Source organism: Rhinatrema bivittatum, chromosome 1, assembly GCF_901001135.1.
Source record: "Rhinatrema bivittatum chromosome 1, aRhiBiv1.1, whole genome shotgun sequence".
NCBI lineage: Eukaryota > Metazoa > Chordata > Amphibia > Gymnophiona > Rhinatrematidae > Rhinatrema > Rhinatrema bivittatum.
The window spans coordinates 234,112,351-234,130,718 of NC_042615.1; the positions used below are offsets into that span (position 1 = coordinate 234,112,351).

The following is an 18,368-nucleotide window of genomic DNA, read 5'->3' on the forward strand; positions in this document are numbered from 1 at the left end:
CGGACACAGAAGGGCGTGTGGCTGCTGCACGTCTAAGAAAAAACAGCATTCATATTTTTCCATACCGGACTCTCTTGGGCATCAGCTCGATGTCCTTTGATGCCAATGCGGGTGCCGTTCCCTCCGATGGATCGGTGATGGAACGGTGTGTCAATGGCGTCTTTTTTTCCTCGATGTTCTTTAGATGTCGAAGAAGGCACTATGGAGGATCCTGATGGGGGTCGCTGACGGACGGTCATTGGTCCTCTTTTTTCCTCGATGTTTTTCAACAGAGGGTGATACTTTCCTTGGAGATGACGTAGACGATGGAGTGAGTTTCTTAAACAGCTCCTCCATTTTGTCCAACCAGGCACGCCTGCCCTTCGGTGTCATCTGGGCACAAGTTGTACAAGCCCGGACATCGTGGCCTGATCCCAGGCACAAAACACAAACATTGTGCAGGTCGGTAATAGACATTGTAACCGAACTATCTGGACATTTTTTTAATCCAGAGGCCATGTTGGAAAATTTAGGCTGAAGAACGGTCGATGACCTGCGGATACCGAGTGAAGGTGACAGGAATCGACCTAAAATTGATTCAAAAAAGTACTCACACCAATTACTATGTCGAAGGGAGACCCAATGATAATTTTTTGTGACTGAAAAAATTATCTTTTCCGTGAGGAAAAAAGTGAGGGAAAATCTCAGAGCTCCTAGTACGCTATGCTTACAGCAAAGCGGAAAAAGAGACTGAAGGGAGACCCCTGTGGCTGAGAATATCATGGCATGCTGGGCATGTCCGTGTGTCAGCCAAAAGTTTCTAGAAACTTTTGACAGAAGTTTTCCGGGTCACGGCTCCATCTGATGATGTCACCCATATGTGAGGACTATCATCCTGCTTGTCCCGGGATAAACACACTTGCTAGATTATTCTGTTCATAGCAAACTAAGCCTCTAACTTGCTGACCTTCAGTACAAATTGTGCTGACCTTCAGTACAAATACGCAGACATAAGGGAAAAAGCACAGGACTGCTTCTACAGCGAAGTTCAAATGCAAAGCAAGTTCAAGCAGCATTGTCTGAATTACCAAGAAGGCTGTCCATCCCATATAAATATTGCTAGCACTAATTTTGTTAAGGGTTTGACAGTCACGTGTTTTTGATTGTAAAGATTACTACCTTAACATAAGGCTTGGGGGTAACCTGCACGAGCAAGCAGTAACTACTATAAGAAACTTGCTGGGCAAGCTAGATGTACCATTTGGTCTTTTTCTGCTGTTAGTACTATGCTACTGTGTCCAGTTCAACAAAAGAATCCATGTGCCTATGATATGCCAGACCCAAAGAACTTATAATTAAAATATTTCTGAACAGGGAAGGAAACAGGTCATGTTCATATAATAAGCAGTTTATTTTATTTAACAGATTACCTGCATTCTACACGAATCAAAGTGGGGTATCAAATAGACATAAGTGAGTACAGAACAAAAAAATGAAAGCAGAAAAACACACAAACACATCAACTTATTACATCTGCTTATCAGAGCACATCAAGAGAGACTAAATAGAGCATTAAATAGAGCAACACAGCAGTCTACCACTACAAAAAAGGGAATCATTCTGCCAAATCAAAGGCCTCACAAAACAGGAACATTTTTAGATCTATTTTAAATTGGAATAAGCCTGAAGACAGAGGTGTACGGGAAGGGTGTTCCAAAGCAATGGATCCACTACCGAGAAAGTACAGTCATGGGTGATAGGTAGGCGAGTTTTGGGGAAAGCACATACAACAGGCCTTTGTTAGCAGATCTGAGAAGTCAGACTGGTCTATGAATACATAGGGTGGAGTTTACCCACAGATTAAGAGAGGTGTTTAACAGCTTGTGGATCAATACACAAATTTTAAAATCATGCATGCCAATATACTGGGAGCAAATGCAATGCCAAAAGAATAGGGGAAATATATTCACAAACTGCAGTTCCTGTCAACAAGTGTGCCGTAGAGCTCTGAACCATATGCAAGGCTCTTAACATATTAGAAGACAGACCCCCCAAAAAAGAATTACAATGATCAAGTGACAATAAACCCATTCTATAAGTGCAAATTTTTCTATCATCAAAGTTCAATAATGGCTTAAGTCTACATAGCATTCTTAGATTCTAAAAATTTGAAGAAACTAGGCTTTTATGTGCAGATACGCTGACAAAAAACTGTTTAAAATGACACCAAGACCTGGAACTAAAGTAATGATTTGTGTACTAAAGTAATGATTTTTGTGCCATGGGCAAAAGACTATAAAAATGGTTTCAGTGGAAATCTAAGCATTGAGCTCTTTTTCATCTAAATGATGAATTATAGTTACACAGTTTTCAACAGAATCTTTCTTGGATCGTGGAGGGGAAAAAGTTCCTCAAACTCTCAATGTAGGAGGTTAATTTGGTTGCAAAGTTATGACGTATGGTTTTCATTAAAGTGATGCGGCTGAATAACTGTACAATCAGAATAGGCTGGAAAGTCCTAGTGCATGAAGTGGAGGCTATGCGGGGCTCTGCAGCTGTGGAGTATCATTGCAAGAAAAATATAAAATGAATCCAGCTGGAACTTGTAACTGCGGGTTTTGCAGACTTTACTGGTACAAGTACAGGTAGGCAGCTGACGAAGAAGTTCACCACAGGAGCTGATTTAGCCTGGATCACAGGCACTATACTTGCTGGAGCCAGAGGTGCTGCCTGGAATGGAGACTTCTGGTGAGCTGGTTCAAGTTGGAATGGCTTCTTGGGAATTGCTAGCGCAGCCTGGAATGGAGTTTCTGTAAAGCTGGACAGCATGGAGCTGTGCCTGAACATGGTGATGTGTTCCTCATCCCTCCATAAGTGATGATCCTAACCTACAAGCCCACTTACGCAGCCACTTTGTTGCCAAGCTCTGCACAGTTCTTGTTCTTTAATACAGCCATGGGCACTAGAAAAGAACCCACAATAATTCTCTCTTAAATGGATAATCTTTTCCAGAAATAGAATATTATGGCTCTTAAAAAAAACAACTAGGCAGGACCACTTTTCACTGAAAAGTAGGAAGCTAGCCCAGAAATTATTACAATGTTTTTCATTAACTCTTGAGTTCTCAGGACTGCTCAGTCTTAACTTTGCCTCTGGTTCAATAACTGTCACGGCCTTGCTCTGGTGAATTCAGCAAAGTACAACACCTGGGCTCATGAGCTTCAGAGTAGGAAGAAATTACTCTCAAGAGCAGAGCCAGCAATCTTTTGCCTGAGGCAACTGCCTTTCCCCACAGGTTGAGCCCTTGGATGCGTGTGGCCAACAGGACTTATCAGAAAAGAAAACAGAACTCAAGCAGGAGTCAGGGCTTTAACACAGAGCAAGAAACAGAAGTGAGAAGAGCTGACACCAGTTTCCCAGAGCAAGCCAAGATGACTGCTGTTGAACAAGCAGGCTAGGGCTCCTTATATTTAGCCCTCAATTTGGGACACACTCAAAGCAGGTCTAAAGGTAGCCTGCAGAGGCTGTCTAGCTCTCTCTGACCCAAAGGATAAATAACACTGATTCCTTACAGAGCCAGCTCAGCTGCTAGGTCTCCCAGCCTTTAACACCCATGGCTAAAGATTCAATCACCACCAGCCCTGATACTAATGCTCTCCCTCCAATTACCAGGGGGCTATTTATTTACCAACACCTGAAAAAGAAGTCTGATGAAAAGCAGGCATTATCACAAATTTCTTCAGATGCTTTTCCTAAAAAGGCAGTCTGAAATAAACTAAGAGAGGTGCAAGCTATTCTTGCAATACTGATAGTCAACTTTGTCCTGCAGCCTGATAGGGATTGGATTTTAAGATTATTCTTCATATTCAGAGTAGCAATGTGAGTATATGAAAGTACATTTTTTCCCCACAAGTGTCAAAGGCCATGCAGAAGAAGAGCCAGTTCCTTATTTTGAGACTTGAGAGTACTGCAAGTTGGAGTGTTTTTAAATTTTCCTTGCAAATGTATTAATATAACAACATTAAGTATGGTTTTTTTTATCCTGCATGTTTTAGTGATAAACTTCCTTCAGGGCCTAGTGAAGCTTTGTCATCGGAAGGCAGCTGAACCCTTAGGATGACATCTCACTACTTAATCTTCTGTGTTTAATATGGCACCATGATTGCTTGAGCTTGGTTTCTCTGCTTTTCTTGCTTAAATTTTCTTTGTTCAATTGCTGTGATCTACGGTGCCTATCCCTTCACTCCCCTTAATTTTGTGGGCTTGTGTACAGAGTGTTTAAGGTGTTTACTTGTGAAGTGTTTATGTTTGCCTTAATATTTATTTCACTTGACCACTTTTCTTTACAAGCTTATTCTTGGTTTGTAAACTGTAAAGTTAGAAATAAAAACTAAAATGGTAGGATACCCATGCATTTATATGATAGTTTAACACAAGAGGTAGAAAGACAAAATGCTTTTCTTTGCTTATAAAAGTACAAAAATTTACAAAACAGAAGAGTAATGACACCGTTACCTTTCTTTTCAGAACACTGAGCTTTTCAACAACACCATCAAGTAGACTAACAACAGAATCCACAGCTGGGCAGCTACTCAGTGTCTTCTCCAGCTCTGCAACCACCATAGTTACGTGGCTTGTTTCGCGGTCAATATTTTTCTGAGCAGCTCGAAAGCGCTTATTTAGGGTTTCATAGGGTACCTAGAAGGATTTAAAAAAAAAACACACACACACTGAAAACCCATTTTTTAAATGTATACCTAGCTTACAATAATAATAGGAGAATCACAGTATCTAGAGAAGTCATTTATCTTCAGCAGAGTGGACTTCTGCTATCTAGAAGGCTAGATACAAGTTGATCCCACAATGCACCATGATCATCACTAAATGTGACTATGATCGGATGCCATAAAACTTCATTTGCAACTACCCTAGGATATTTTTCTTTTCTATCCTTTCCCAACCCACCTAGTCCAGTAACTGCAGTGACAGTACATGGACCCCACCGTGTCACTGCTACATGATCACCAGGGCTCCCTCCATAGCATTCCCAGCAACTAAGGGAAGAAATCATTGAGCATTACTATTCTATAATTTTATACCTACCACTGTAGTTCTGTGTTAGCTGCTAGAGGCAGGGAAAGCTGAAGTGACCATCTTTGGTCATTTGCCAACATACAGAAAAGATCATTAATAGACATACACAAATATTTTGCCACTATCCCCTTGCAATAGCAATTCAAAGCCTAATGCAACCATTGTTATTAAATTCAAAATGTTTTAGGCATGTTCTGCTCAAGCACTGACCAACTTAAAAAGAAAAAAAAATAGTCTCAAACTGTTCATATTAAGCAAAGAAGAAAGATTATGTTGATACTAGAGCAATGCAAGCACATCTTACAGGAATTGCGGATTTCCACAGATAGTGAGTAGAGGAGTAAGGGGTGTATCTAAGTTAAACATTTTACAAAGGTACAGCCAAGCTTTTCGACTGGAGGAGAGAATTGTAAAATGTTGAGATGGAAAGGAAAATTGTCAGGGGTTTAACTGTATAAGAGCTGAAAGAGTAGGTATTAAACCAACTTTGTAAATGGGTTGTTGGTGAAAAATGAGAAGTTCCCGAAATCCAGTCCTTCAAGTGGCGCATCATACAAATTAAATTATATTTGCGTACGTCAGGGCAAGCGAGTCCGCCATGTGCAATTGGCATACATAGGTACCTTAGTGCAAGTCTTGCTTTTTTCCCCCGCCATATGAATTGTCGAAGATTTCAATTTCACATAAATTGAATTTTTTAGCCATAAAGGGAGCATTTGTAATAAGTATAGCCACTTTGGGAGCTCAACCATTTTGAATAAGTGTATCTTGCCAGTAAGGGAAAGAGGAAGAGAAGCCCATTCATTTAATCGTGTTTTTGACTTTTGTAACAAAGTGTGTATGTTGATGTGATAAAGTTGTTCTATTGCCTTCGGAATCATCACCCCCAGATATTTGAGACTTGTATTAATCCACTGTAACGGAAAGGTTGATCCCCAGTGTAACTGGAATTTTCTGTACACCTCCATTGCTTCAGACTTATCTCTGTTAATCTTTAGACCCGAAAATTTCCCAAACTCTGTTTGGTATTCCAGTACCCTTGGAAGTGGGTCAGTTAATAAAATCAGTACATCATCAGCAAATGCTGCGATTCTGAATGATGTACCTCCTATCTGAATTCCAGAAGTGCTCTTATCATCTGCTATAGCCCGAAGCAAAGGCTCAATGGAAAGTATGTAGAGGGGACAAAGGGCGACCTTGTCTTACTCCCTTTGTGGAGTGAAAAAGAGGTAGATTTACTCCCGTTAGCTAGGATATGAGATGTCGGATTCTTGTACAGTAAAGAGATATATGAAATCAGGTCACCCCTAAGGCCAAAGCGGTTCAAAACCAAAAATAAATAATGCCAAGAAACCCGATCAAAAACTTTTTCAGAGTCGAAACTTACTAAAAGTGATAAGATTTTCTGTGACTTGCAGTAGGTCATCGCTGTGATAAGTTCAGAGATATGTATGGTGGCGGAGCGACCTTTAACAAAGCCCACTTGGTTGTCCGAGATAAGGGAAGGGAGCATGAAGCTAAGCCTTGAAGCTAACACCGTGACTAATAATTTAAGGTCGCAGTTTAAAAGTGAAATTGGCCTGTATGAGGAGGGTTGTGACGGGTCCTTACCTGGTTTAGGTAAAATGGTGATATAGGCTTTGTTGAAATCATGCAGGAATAAGTTTTCTTTTAGCGCGGCTCTGAAAAATGAGCTTAAAGATCCAATCATCTGTGCCCCCGGAATCTTGTAGTAAATCATAGGAAAAACCGTCCAGTCCAGGGGCTTTACCTGATTTGCTCGATTGTATAGCATTTAGTACCTCTACATGGGAAAATGGGGAATTAAGATAATCAGCTTGTTGGGCCGAGATTTGTGGAATTGAGACTTTCTAAACAAACAAAAAAAAAAAGTGCTTCCTCCTCTTGGCCCCCCCCCCCCATGTAGAGTTTTTCATAAAAGGAGCACATCACTTTGCAAATATCTGGTCCCCGAATTGCCCAGTTGTTTTGGGATGACTTCAGTTTTTCTATATGCGTTTTAAGTTGTCGGACTAAGTTTGCTAGAAATTTCCCCGTTTTGTTACCATATTTGAATAATGAATGTTCGGCATAGTGAAAATGTTTTATAGCCCGCTGGTGGAGATAAGCTTGTAGGGAACTTAGTATAGCTTCGTAGTTTGTCAAATGTTCCAGAGACGGATTGTGAATCATTGTATGTTTGGAAGCTTTCAGCTTATCTTCCAGCTCTAAGATCTTTGCATTTAAGCATTTGTTTCTATGTCTGAGATAAGAGATTATTTCCCCTCATAGCACTGCTTTACTGGTTGTATCTGTATGTTGGGCATTGGAATCCTAAAATTGTGTCCATTTAGAGCATAATTGTTGAAAGTCTGAATCATTTCTCAAGTATGATGAAAACTTCCAACATCTCTCCTGTTCTGACTGACCTGTTATGCTTAAATCAACCCATATAAGAGCATGGTCAGAATGCTAGCATGACCAATGTCCGCTGAGATGGTACAAGGAAATAGGTTAGAAGATCCCAAAATATAATCAATTCGAGAGAGTTTATTGTGGGCTTTGGAGATGTGGGTATAATCCCGTTCACCTGGGTGTAAAATTCTCCACTGGTCTAAGAGCTGCAGATTTTGGCAGAGTAAGGGAATAGGTGCATTCTGGTTGCTAATAGATTGTCTAGAGTAGACGGGTTCAGGGATCGATTCATTAACAGGTCGTGCACAGAGTTAAAAATCACCCACTAAGATAAGCCAACCAGTTCGATGAAGTTTAAGACGATTGGTATGGAAGAAAGCAGGAGCAGGCGCATTAGGCCCAAATAGATTACATATAGTAATTTCCATGCCATTTAATTTCCCCACTATGACTGTATATCTACCTTCTGAGTCAGAGATCTCTAGTGTAAGGTGGAAGGAGATATTCTTGTGCATAAGTATTGCTACCTTAGCCCTTTTCCCAACTGCAGGGGAAAAGTATACCAATCCTACCCAATCATGTTGTAAGTTTTTTTTTTTTTCTATAGAAGTCAAGTTGGTTTCCTGTAAGCACACTATGTCCACTTTGGATCTTTTAAGAGCCTGGAGGACTTTAGAGCGCTTTATAGGATTTCCCAAGCCATTTACATTAAGGTTAGCTATTCGAATATATACCTAGTGTCCAAATGTTAAGTAGCATATAAAAGTACGTCCCATAATATAGAACTTCCCAGCCTAAGTTCACATTCAAACAGAGTCATCCACCTTTAGAATATGACAGTAACCAAAAGGGTGGAAGCATACAGATTTGGATGTCCCATTGGTTTCCCGTTAAACTTCTCAATGCACTACAGAAAAGAAAAAAAAAAAAAAAAAGACAATCCCTCCCCAAACCTTCTAACAAAACTTCTATTGTAATCCATTTGTCTACCTTACCAAAGTGGTCGGCAAAGGTAGAAGGGGGGACGTTAATCATGTGATTCGACACCATCCTCCGAACATGTTACATGTTATTTACAAAACCCAAACAGGCAAAGTGAATAAGAAACACACATCAGGGCATAGTAATACCAACTGAAACAGGAAAAAAAACAAACAAACCAAGATTCTACACAAATAGCTGTAAAAACAACAAGTAAAGAAAAAGTTGGCGAAGCAAAATAAAAGTGATATTCACCAGCGAACACAACTAGCAAAGGGAAGCTTTGACAAAAAGGGTTTACCTTGGCAAGTGGCAGCTATGGAAGAATTTACATAGTCCCTTCATCAGTGTCAGCGGTGGGCAGAGTCAAGGGGCAAACAAATACCTAAAAATTTGGTATTCTTATTCCGAATGCTGCGCAGTAAGTTGTTTTGTGTCCTTTACCGCGACCATTTCTCCCAATCAGGTTCATCAATTAAAGGAAGGTAGTCAAAGAGGTATGCATCCCGGTATGACCTCCTAAAAGTACAGTGCAGCGTTCCTGTTGGGTGTACCCTTATCGGCAGCCTCTGTTTATGTTGCCAGCTGAGAGTAGAACTCAGTCAAAAAGAAGCTGAGGGACAGGAAACGGGTAGACTAGTAGCGAGTATTTTTTATGCCTCTCCGTTTTCTGTCATGGTATCTATGCATCACGGAGGTTGCTCTCTATGAATGAGAGATGAGAAGGAGAAAATGCCGGCTCACCTGATTGTCCCCGGGTCTCCGTGACTCACACCCTCCGAGTTCACCACCACCAGAAAATCTCAAGTTCATCCCGAACCTAGGGGCAGCATAAGGACACCTTGGCAAGTTTGGTAACAAGGTACTGTCCGAGTATAGCGAAGGCAGAATGTTTTGGATGAGCTTAAAAGCCCCGGTCTGGTGGACGTTCCCTGCTGACATTTTTTGTACATACGTTCTGTGAACAGCAGCGTATCTCTTACTTGGGGGGGGGGGGGAAAAAAACCCCACACTTTATCAAAAATGGACAAAGACCAACCTAAAAGACATTCGCAGTTACAGTGAAGAAAATATTAGCCTCTGAGGTTTGTATACTACCTTCAATATATTGTGTTTTAAGATGACATTGTAGGTTGTCAGTCACCCTGTAAGTCCAATATAAAGGCTTTAGCCTTGTCCACTTCAGAAAAAACGTGTTCCTTACCCTTGTGCCAGATTTTCAGATTTGAAGGGTATTGAAGTTGAAAGCGAATATTTCGCGAGTGGAGATCAGAGCAAATCAGGCTGAATAATTTTCTGCGTTGTGTGAGCTGCAAAGAAAAAAAGTCTTGAAATAGCCAGATCTCAGCCGATTGGTACATAAGTTTCGACTGTGCCCGAAAGGCTTGAAATAATCATTGCTTATGCAACCAATTTAATACTTTGGCAATGATGATGCGCGGTCAGTTTTCACCCTCCTTCCTTCTACCCAAACTGTGGGCCTGTTCGATGCGAAGCTTCCCCTCTATGGATTCAGGAATACCTACTAATCAGATATTGCTGCGCCATGCCTTTTTCTCCAAATCTATTTTCTCCAATTGACCATTTGCAATTTTTGAGTGTCATTATCTTTCTAGTAAGCAACAGGTTTTCGTCCTCTAAACAAGAGATTCGGCCTTCCACTTTATCCATGCGGGGGTGGAGCTCTGCGATCGTATTTTTAAGTTCTTGGAACTGAGACGAAAGATCATTGAAACGACTGTCTAAAGCACTAACCACTGCGTTGGTCACTTGTAAAATAAGGTCGCTTTGCGACTCAGCATGTGGTGGAGAAGGGGAATTCGCCCAGTGTTAGCCGCCATCTTTCCAATAGAGCCCCTGGTCATCTCCTTTTCTCTTTTCCCTCCTCTCAAGGGCATACTACCAGAAGGTTTCAGCATAAATTTATCGATAGACATGCAGTTGTTTCTTTTCAGCAGAAAAAATGAAATTTAGGGTCAGGATGGCTATGATTTTTGTTGGGTTAGGAGGATGGTGCCTAGAGCCAGAGCAAAAAACGTCTGCCCGGCTTCACCACATCATGTGACCCCCCGCATATCCCATGTTAATTAGCTTATTATCTATTTCCCCAAAATGCAGGAAGATGCACTAATAGGAGGAACTGCTTTCACCATTTTATCTTTAACTCAGGAGATTTAACTACTACCCTATTCCTCACACTGATCAATGCACAATCCATTACAAAAAAAAATTCCGCCATCTATGACCTCCTTGCCTCCGGTCATAGATGGCGGAATTTTCAACCAGGTTTGTGTGTTACCGAAACCTGGTTGAGAGTCCACGACCTTCCGATTCCCAACCACTGCTGCCCACCTAACTTCTCATACTTTCATAGACCTAAAATAGGTTGAAGAGGAGGTTTGGCTGTATTCTTTAAATCCCACCTAAAATTTACTTTGTTAGATGTCTCTACCCCTGCTCCTTACGAGATGCTATGCCTGAAATACCAACACATTAACCTTTGCCTGACCTACAGTCCCTCCCGGGCTCCTTGCCAAAAATGCATTCCCCCTGTGCGAGGCAATCCTTAATCTCAACCTAAATCCATCTACAAAACATAATCCTAGGCGACTTCAACCTCCACCCGCCGAGCCTCACATATTTCATCCTCCACCAACATTTTCTTTGATAACCTTCTCTCTTGCAACTGGAAACTAATAATCTCCTTCCCCACTCACAAAAAAGGCAATTGCCTAAACCTGAACATAACCACAACTAAAATTCCCTGGCGTGACTACTTTCTTGTCCACTTTCTCTGAAAACCAAATCCTATGAACAAACCTCCCACAGAAATAATACCATTACCATGAAACAAGAGCATATAGACCCTGGGGTCTCTTGAACCCAAACTCACTCCGATTCTTGATAACTCCTGTAATTCACCTGAAGAACTCTTGGAATACTGGCACTCCTCCCTTACATCAACCCTCAAACTGGCCCCTCTGAAACCATTCTCAACTAAAAGAACAAAATCTGCACAATGGTATAATACCACGCTCCAAATCCAAAAAACACGAGCTGAAGAAATATGCAGAAAATGGAGAAAAAACCCTTCCCACTTAAAATATAACTATATAATGATAAATTGGCATCATATCAAGAGGCCATCAACTCTGCGAAGAAAAATCTACAAGAAATTGTCAGCCATATGAAACAACCCCAGAGAACAATATATCTCGGTAAAGAATATAATTAACTCTAGCTTGACAATCTCCCTCCCACCATCCCGGGGATGAACTTTGGAGAGACATTCACCATTCACTTTATCAACAAGACAACAACTATCATTAGCACCTTCAATAAATCTGACTGAAGAATCTGACAATTATCTGAACATTCAAGGCCCAACCTGGGAACACTTTGACGACATCACAGCACTAAGATTATCAATAACCTGAAACCTTTGTCCAATCTCCTTAACCTGTGCCATACAATCACTACTCAAACTGATCAAACTGAATATTGCTCCATTTATCCCTAAATTAAGTTATCACTACAAAATGGCGTCGTCCCCGATCTCTTAAAACAAGCTTCAGTCCGACCCATAATCAAAAAACCAACAGCTAATCCATCACCTCTAATTACTGCCCGATCTCCTCCCTAACTTACACTACCAAAGGTCTAGAAACTGCAATTCTCCACCAACTCTGTGACTTCATTGATACAAATAATATCCTCAACCAATACCAGTTCACGTTCAGGAAGCATCACAGCACCAAATTACTACTGCTATCCAGCTCTGATACGATGAGACTGATTTTTCACCACAGCTCCTTATTCCTATGTCTACTTGACATCTCCGCTGCATTTGACACAGTCAACCACTCCATTCTACTCAAGACTAAACTCCTTTGGGATAACCGGTTTGGTGTTGGCCTGGTTCTCTTCATACCTTAACAGCACAAGTCCAAATTGACTTACCTCCTCCCTGATGCCTCTGAGCTCTGGAGTGCCCCAAGGGTATGCTCTCTCTGCTGCATTTAACTTTTACCATTATGCCTCACCCTCAATGAATTGAGTTCCCTATAAAATTTATGCTGAAGATATTAAATTCTTTTTTCCTCTCAAGGAAAAATGGGCCCTGACTGAATCTTTCCTCATCAACTATTGCACAACTATCCAAAAAATGGCTATACAGCAATAACACATCTAAAAATGGATATTATATTATCACACCATCCAGTCGTTGACACCCCCAACCATATCTCTTTTGATTCCTATTCCTTCTCACAAAGTGTACGAAATTTGGGAGTCACTATTGACACCTCTCTCACCATGCGCAACTGTAATATGATGGGATAAAAAAACTGCTCTCAGGACAAACACTGTGTTGAACTTTGAAAAACTTGTTGATCAAGCGAAGAACAGTAGAAGCAGGGCTTGAGCAGGTGGTTGTGGGGGAGAGTAGCTTGTTTGTGCCTGGGACCTGACTCAGTAGGAGGAGGGATGCCTGGCCAGCAGCCCTACACTGGACAGGAAGGTTCCCAGACTCAAGCAGTAGCTTGTTTGCACATGCACTTGTTTACCTAGCCCTATAAAAGGTCAGGGTTCTCCAGTGGGAGGCTGAAGCCTCACCTGTGCACTGACGAGTGGAGCAGGATCTTTCCCATTGAAGCTATGTGCTCCTGTTTTTCGGTCACAGTGGGGTTCCCCAACCTGATGAGTGGCAGGATGCTGATTTGGTATGTATTATAAGCCATGGGAAATGAAGTAAAAGTGCTGTAGAAAGAGCTGCATTTTATTACTGTATACCCAGGTCTGATGTTGTGTAACTGCATAAATAAGTCTGAATACAACTGTTATACTAGGTACATGTGTGTGCGCGCGTGTGCTGGTGAGCATGGTCTGAGTATCTCTCACTCTGGCATCGTGTTACAGCAACCATAGAAAAACTATTACCAACTCCTCCTCCTACAAACTGCGTTTGCTCCGTTACCTCAAGCCTCTTCTCGAACATTCGGATTTCAGGTCAGTCCTTCAATCTCTACTATTCTCTGGGATAGATTACTGAAACTACCTCCTGACAGGTCTACCTTTATAAGCTACCCGTCCACTACAGATTATACAAAACTCGGCCGCAAGACTCCTTTCCAGTACTCCCATGCATGATCGCTTCTCTCCTGTTCTCAAATACCTTCACTGGTTCCCTATCTCCTACCGAATACAATATAAGCTTGCTACGTTCATTCACTCTTCTATCCAAACTTAAACTCCCCATGGGTCTCAACAATAAAAATCCATGCCCCTCCCAACTACTCAGATCATCTAACCTAATGCTACTAAATGCTCCACCTCCAAAGCTCACCCACCTTGAGGAAACCAGAGAATGTGCATTCTTCTCCGCAGGACCACTCCTATGGAACAACCTACCTAAGGGAATGACTCTGAGATAGAACTTTCTTTAAAAAAAAAAAAAGCCCGAAAAATAAAAGCTTTCCTCGTCAAGAAAGCATTCCCTAACCTAAATGACAAAAGACTACCCCCAATATGTCCCCCCTTAGAGGGTGCTACTTAGTCTTCTAATCCTCACCTCTGGCCCCAATCACACATGAACTTACTCCCTAAGTTGCTTGCTTGTTTTCTCCCCCCTTCTAAGATTTATGCGATATCCTTTTCTCTCCTTTCATTTGTCTGTGTATGTTTATATTGTACCCTGGAGTGAATGTAGGAATGGAAGGAAATGGTTTTAAATAAGTAAATAAGTCAGAGAAGAAGAAAATCTTCCCTTGGATTGGGATTTGTCCACTATCATCTGCTTCCCTGCTGCACACAACAGAACATAAGAACATGCCATACTGGGTCAGACCAAGGGTCCATCAAGCCCAGCATCCTGTTTCCAACAAGCGGCCAATCCAGGCCATAAGAACCTGGCAAGTACCCAAAAACTAAGTCTATTCCATGTTACCATTGCTAGTAATAGCGGTGGCTATTTCTAAGTCAACTTAATTAATAGCAGGTAATGGACCTTTCCTCCAAGAACTTATCCAATCCTTTTTTTAAACACAGCTATACTAACTGCACTAACCACATCCACTGAAAACAAATTCCAGAGTTTAATTGTGCGTTGAGTGAAAAAACAACTGAGCACACAGGAGCACGCCAATGGCCTGCTGCTAGAAAAGGCGTGAAATTTCCTCGCGGCCTAATACGTGTCAAAAAGGAAGAAGCCTGGAGCAGGGCCTAGCTAAATGGCTACTCAAATCAGCCAAGCCTGCACTACCATCTCACGTCACAGAACTCGCCAGAGACATTAGCAGGGCAGTTGAACACCTCCTCTGTTGTCTCTGTTTTACCTTTCTAAATTTAAAAAAAAACCAAAACACCTTTTACCTGAGCTCAGCCCTCTGTGGCTGAGAGCAGGAATGACTCCTGGCTACAGGGGGAGAGAGCTAAAGCCTTTTCCGCCAACCCTCTCTCTACCTGCACCGCTACTGAATTTTTTTTTTTTTATTTTTTTTTTTTAAGGTCCACACTAGTCAAGGCTATAGGACTGAAGGCACTGCACAGAACAACCCCAGAAGGCAAGCAGTGCTATATAGATGTCTCATCTGTCTGCTAACTCCTTTCAATTCCACTTTTTCTTTTTTACTCCCCAGCAGTTCCCCAAAGGGAAATGCATGTCCATCTGCTGGAGACAGAGAATACTGGGAGAATACTAGCAGGATGATGTCGAGGTGGGGCTATATGGCCGTGATGTCAGCTTTTGCTGTCTCCATCTGCTGGCAGAGGCGCATAACCACTCGTTGGGATTGACCTACCCAAATGCTAAAGAAAAATAAATATGACAATTACACTATGTGATGTCACCAAGTGAGCTTTATTCTCACTACAGTCAATGGACCAGTGCAAGCAAAATATTTAGATCGCTTTAAATAAGGTGACCATTAATACCGCCCCCCCCCCCAATCCATCAGATTTTTCCATCTCATGGTTCACTGGGAAGTTTACAATACTTCCACCAGGGCTTCCCAAATCTGTCCTGGGCACCCCACAGCCTATTGGGTTTTCATGATATCCACAATGTATATTCATGAGACAAATCTGCATACACTGAATATCCATGGTATGTAAATTGAGCTCATGCATACTGTGAGTGTCCTGAAAATCCAGGGCTGGCAGAACCATTAGGTGGAGGCCTATGGTGCTAGAAGGGAGTGAGGTAGATTTGAAGGGACGACGAGACAGTGCGGGTGAGTTGCAAGGCTGGGGGCACTTTGGTTTTAAATGTATTTGAGGAGCTGGGGCCATTAGTGTTGAGAAAGAGAGAGACAGAGGGCAGCTGGACCCCCTGCCATCGGCACTGAAAAGTTGACTGGCTGTGGAGTCCCCAGGACAGTTTGGGAAGCCCTGACTTACACAGAACCTTTCTTGAATGAAAATTTCTATTTAAGTCAGGGCTTCTAAAACTCCTCCAGCACCAAAGCCTGTTTGGTTTTCAGAATACAAATATGATTCTGCATGAGGTCAAACTGCATACACAAGGCATTCATAATGAATATTCATGAATACATTTGCATACACTGAACATTCTAAAAACTTGACTGGATGCGTGGTCTCAAGGACATGTTTAGGAAGCCCTGATTTAAGTAATGTCAACGTTATTATCCATATCAGAGGCAGATAATTGTTTACTAATATCTTACCACTACTACAATCCAACTTATTCCACAAACATTCATGCAGCTGTTTTGCATATTAAAAATTTTGACTTTGAAATCTCACATTTCATAACACTTTTGAAACATTTTAAATAGAAAAAGCTCATTGTTCAGTCTAATAAATACGGAAAATTGTTCCTCTGTCCTTTCTAAAGCTATCTATGTAATGTTTTGGCACAGAAAAAGTTGGCATTAGTTACAACCAATTGATGGTTGCATGCATGCTGTGCAGATCACCACAATCTGTCTTAAGTGCCACTTTGATACATCCGACAAGTAAACACAGCATAAACAATTCTAGCCTGACCTTCGTGGAAGAGAGTCTGCCAGATTCTGCACAATGCTCAATATTCTAAGTGGATTCCTTTGAATAGTTTTTTGGTCTTTGGCACTATATGTATTTGAGAAGATAAGCTAAAAAGAAAAACTGTGCTCATATTAAAATTTCCAGAGGACAAAAAATGTTCAAGAAGGCTGCTATGATTTTTTGTGAAATGACATAAGAAAACAATCACTCTGATACCATTCCCTAATCTAGATCAGCAGCAGGTAGACTTGCTTTTCCAGCTAATACAAGTCTGCTTACCATAAATCATCCAACAGCACTAAATGGACTTCTCTCTCACAGCTAGTAGAGCTTTTTGTTCTGAGCATGGGCAGGAATTCCCACTCAGGCATTGCCTCTTGAGCCCCTTCCGTTGATTTTAGAGCTATCTAGCTAGGTAGTGAATATTTAGTATGGCTAATTCATCCTATCTACAGAAAACACCTTTTATGATAAGCAAACTTTTCTGTCAATAAGTAGAGCTAAATTAGCCATAACACATGGGGAGTCCTAAGCTGAATATTTACTGAATAAAGCAACCCTATCCCACAGTGGAAAATAGACTGAGTAAAGAGGCTAAACTGCTTCTCCAAATTTACCATCATTCTTTGAGAGACTGTCCAGACAGTAACGGGATGTAAAATTTGTATGGACGACGACCATGTTGTAGCTTTGCATATGTCTTCAAGAGGCACAGCTCATAGGTGAGCAACTGATGCAGCCATGGCTCTAATTTGATGAGGCTTGATTCCAAAATTTATAGACCTGCTAGTTTAAAGCAGTGTGTAATACAGTCTGCTAGCCTGTTAAGCAATGCACGTTTGGCCACTGCTATGCCTAAACTATTGAAATCAAAAGAGACAAACAGCTGAAAAGAATAACGAAGCAGAGTTCTTCTCTTGTAATAAACCACTGCCCATTTACAGTCTAAGGTATGAAGGACTATTTTGCCTTCATATGCATAAGGTTTTGGGAAGAATGTAGGTAGCACAATGGTTTGATTAATATGGAAAGTTAACACAATCTTTGGTAGAAACTATGGGTGATTGTAGAGCACCAACCTATTAAGAAAGATTTGCATATGAGAAGGATAATTAAATATAAAGCCTGAAGTCTGCAGACTTCTGGCTTTGGTTACTATGACCGGAATATTACTTTCCATATTAGAAAACTGAGTGAGGCCATCTCCAACAGTTCAAAGGGTGACTTCATCAGATGTACCAGGATCATATTTAGATCCCACAGAATGAGAGGTTTTACAACTGGTGGTTTAATATGCCACAAACCTTTCATGATTTTGGACACTAACGGATGAATGGAGATAGTTTGCCATATTCAAACTGAGGGTAAGCCTACTATGGCACTGAAATGTACTCATTGATGAGGTGGTATGGTCTGATTCAAGAAGCGAGAGCAGAAAATTTAGTAACTTTCAGTTTGTATGCAAATGGATTTAAATTCTTATGCTGACACCCTGTGAAACAGCTTTGCCATTTGAAACCATAAACTGTTTTAGTAAGAGGTTTTCTGGCAGACACTAATGTTCTCCACTGCTTTAGGCAAGGACAAGTCTTATCATTGAGCATTCAACAACCAAGCTGTCAAGTTGAGAGGGGGAAGGTTCAGATGAAACATACATCCCTTTTCTTGGGTTAAATAAGAATGTGATCCAAAAGGTATTGGGAGGATGACTGGAGAGCTGTACTAGAATGTGAACTAGAGACTTATCTGGGCCACACTGGAGCTTTATTTTTCATTGTTCTGGCTACTAGCAGAAATTGGTGGAAAAGCATAATGAGATTTATATTCCAACTGAGCTGTTTAACAGAAAAGCTTAGAGAAACTAAGTTAGGGTACATCTGCCAAATTTCATAGAC

The 18,368-nt window shown here is 41.2% G+C and overlaps 1 protein-coding gene across 7 annotated transcripts in view; it reads right to left on the reverse strand.

Moving 5' to 3' along the window:
- The window catches only part of MAEA (macrophage erythroblast attacher), a 218,616-nt gene that overhangs the window by 187,537 nt on the left and 12,711 nt on the right, over positions 1-18,368 (reverse strand). For 6 of the 7 annotated variants that reach the window (XM_029592692.1, XM_029592682.1, XM_029592680.1 and 3 more), the window contains one exon: positions 4,495-4,677. In XM_029592692.1, coding sequence (XP_029448552.1) covers positions 4,495-4,602 — 108 coding nt within the window. In that variant the 5' untranslated portion in view covers positions 4,603-4,677. Of the gene's footprint in view, positions 1-4,494; positions 4,678-9,673; positions 9,780-18,368 lie in introns of all 7 variants that reach the window. The other variant, XM_029592687.1, reaches the window with a different exon arrangement.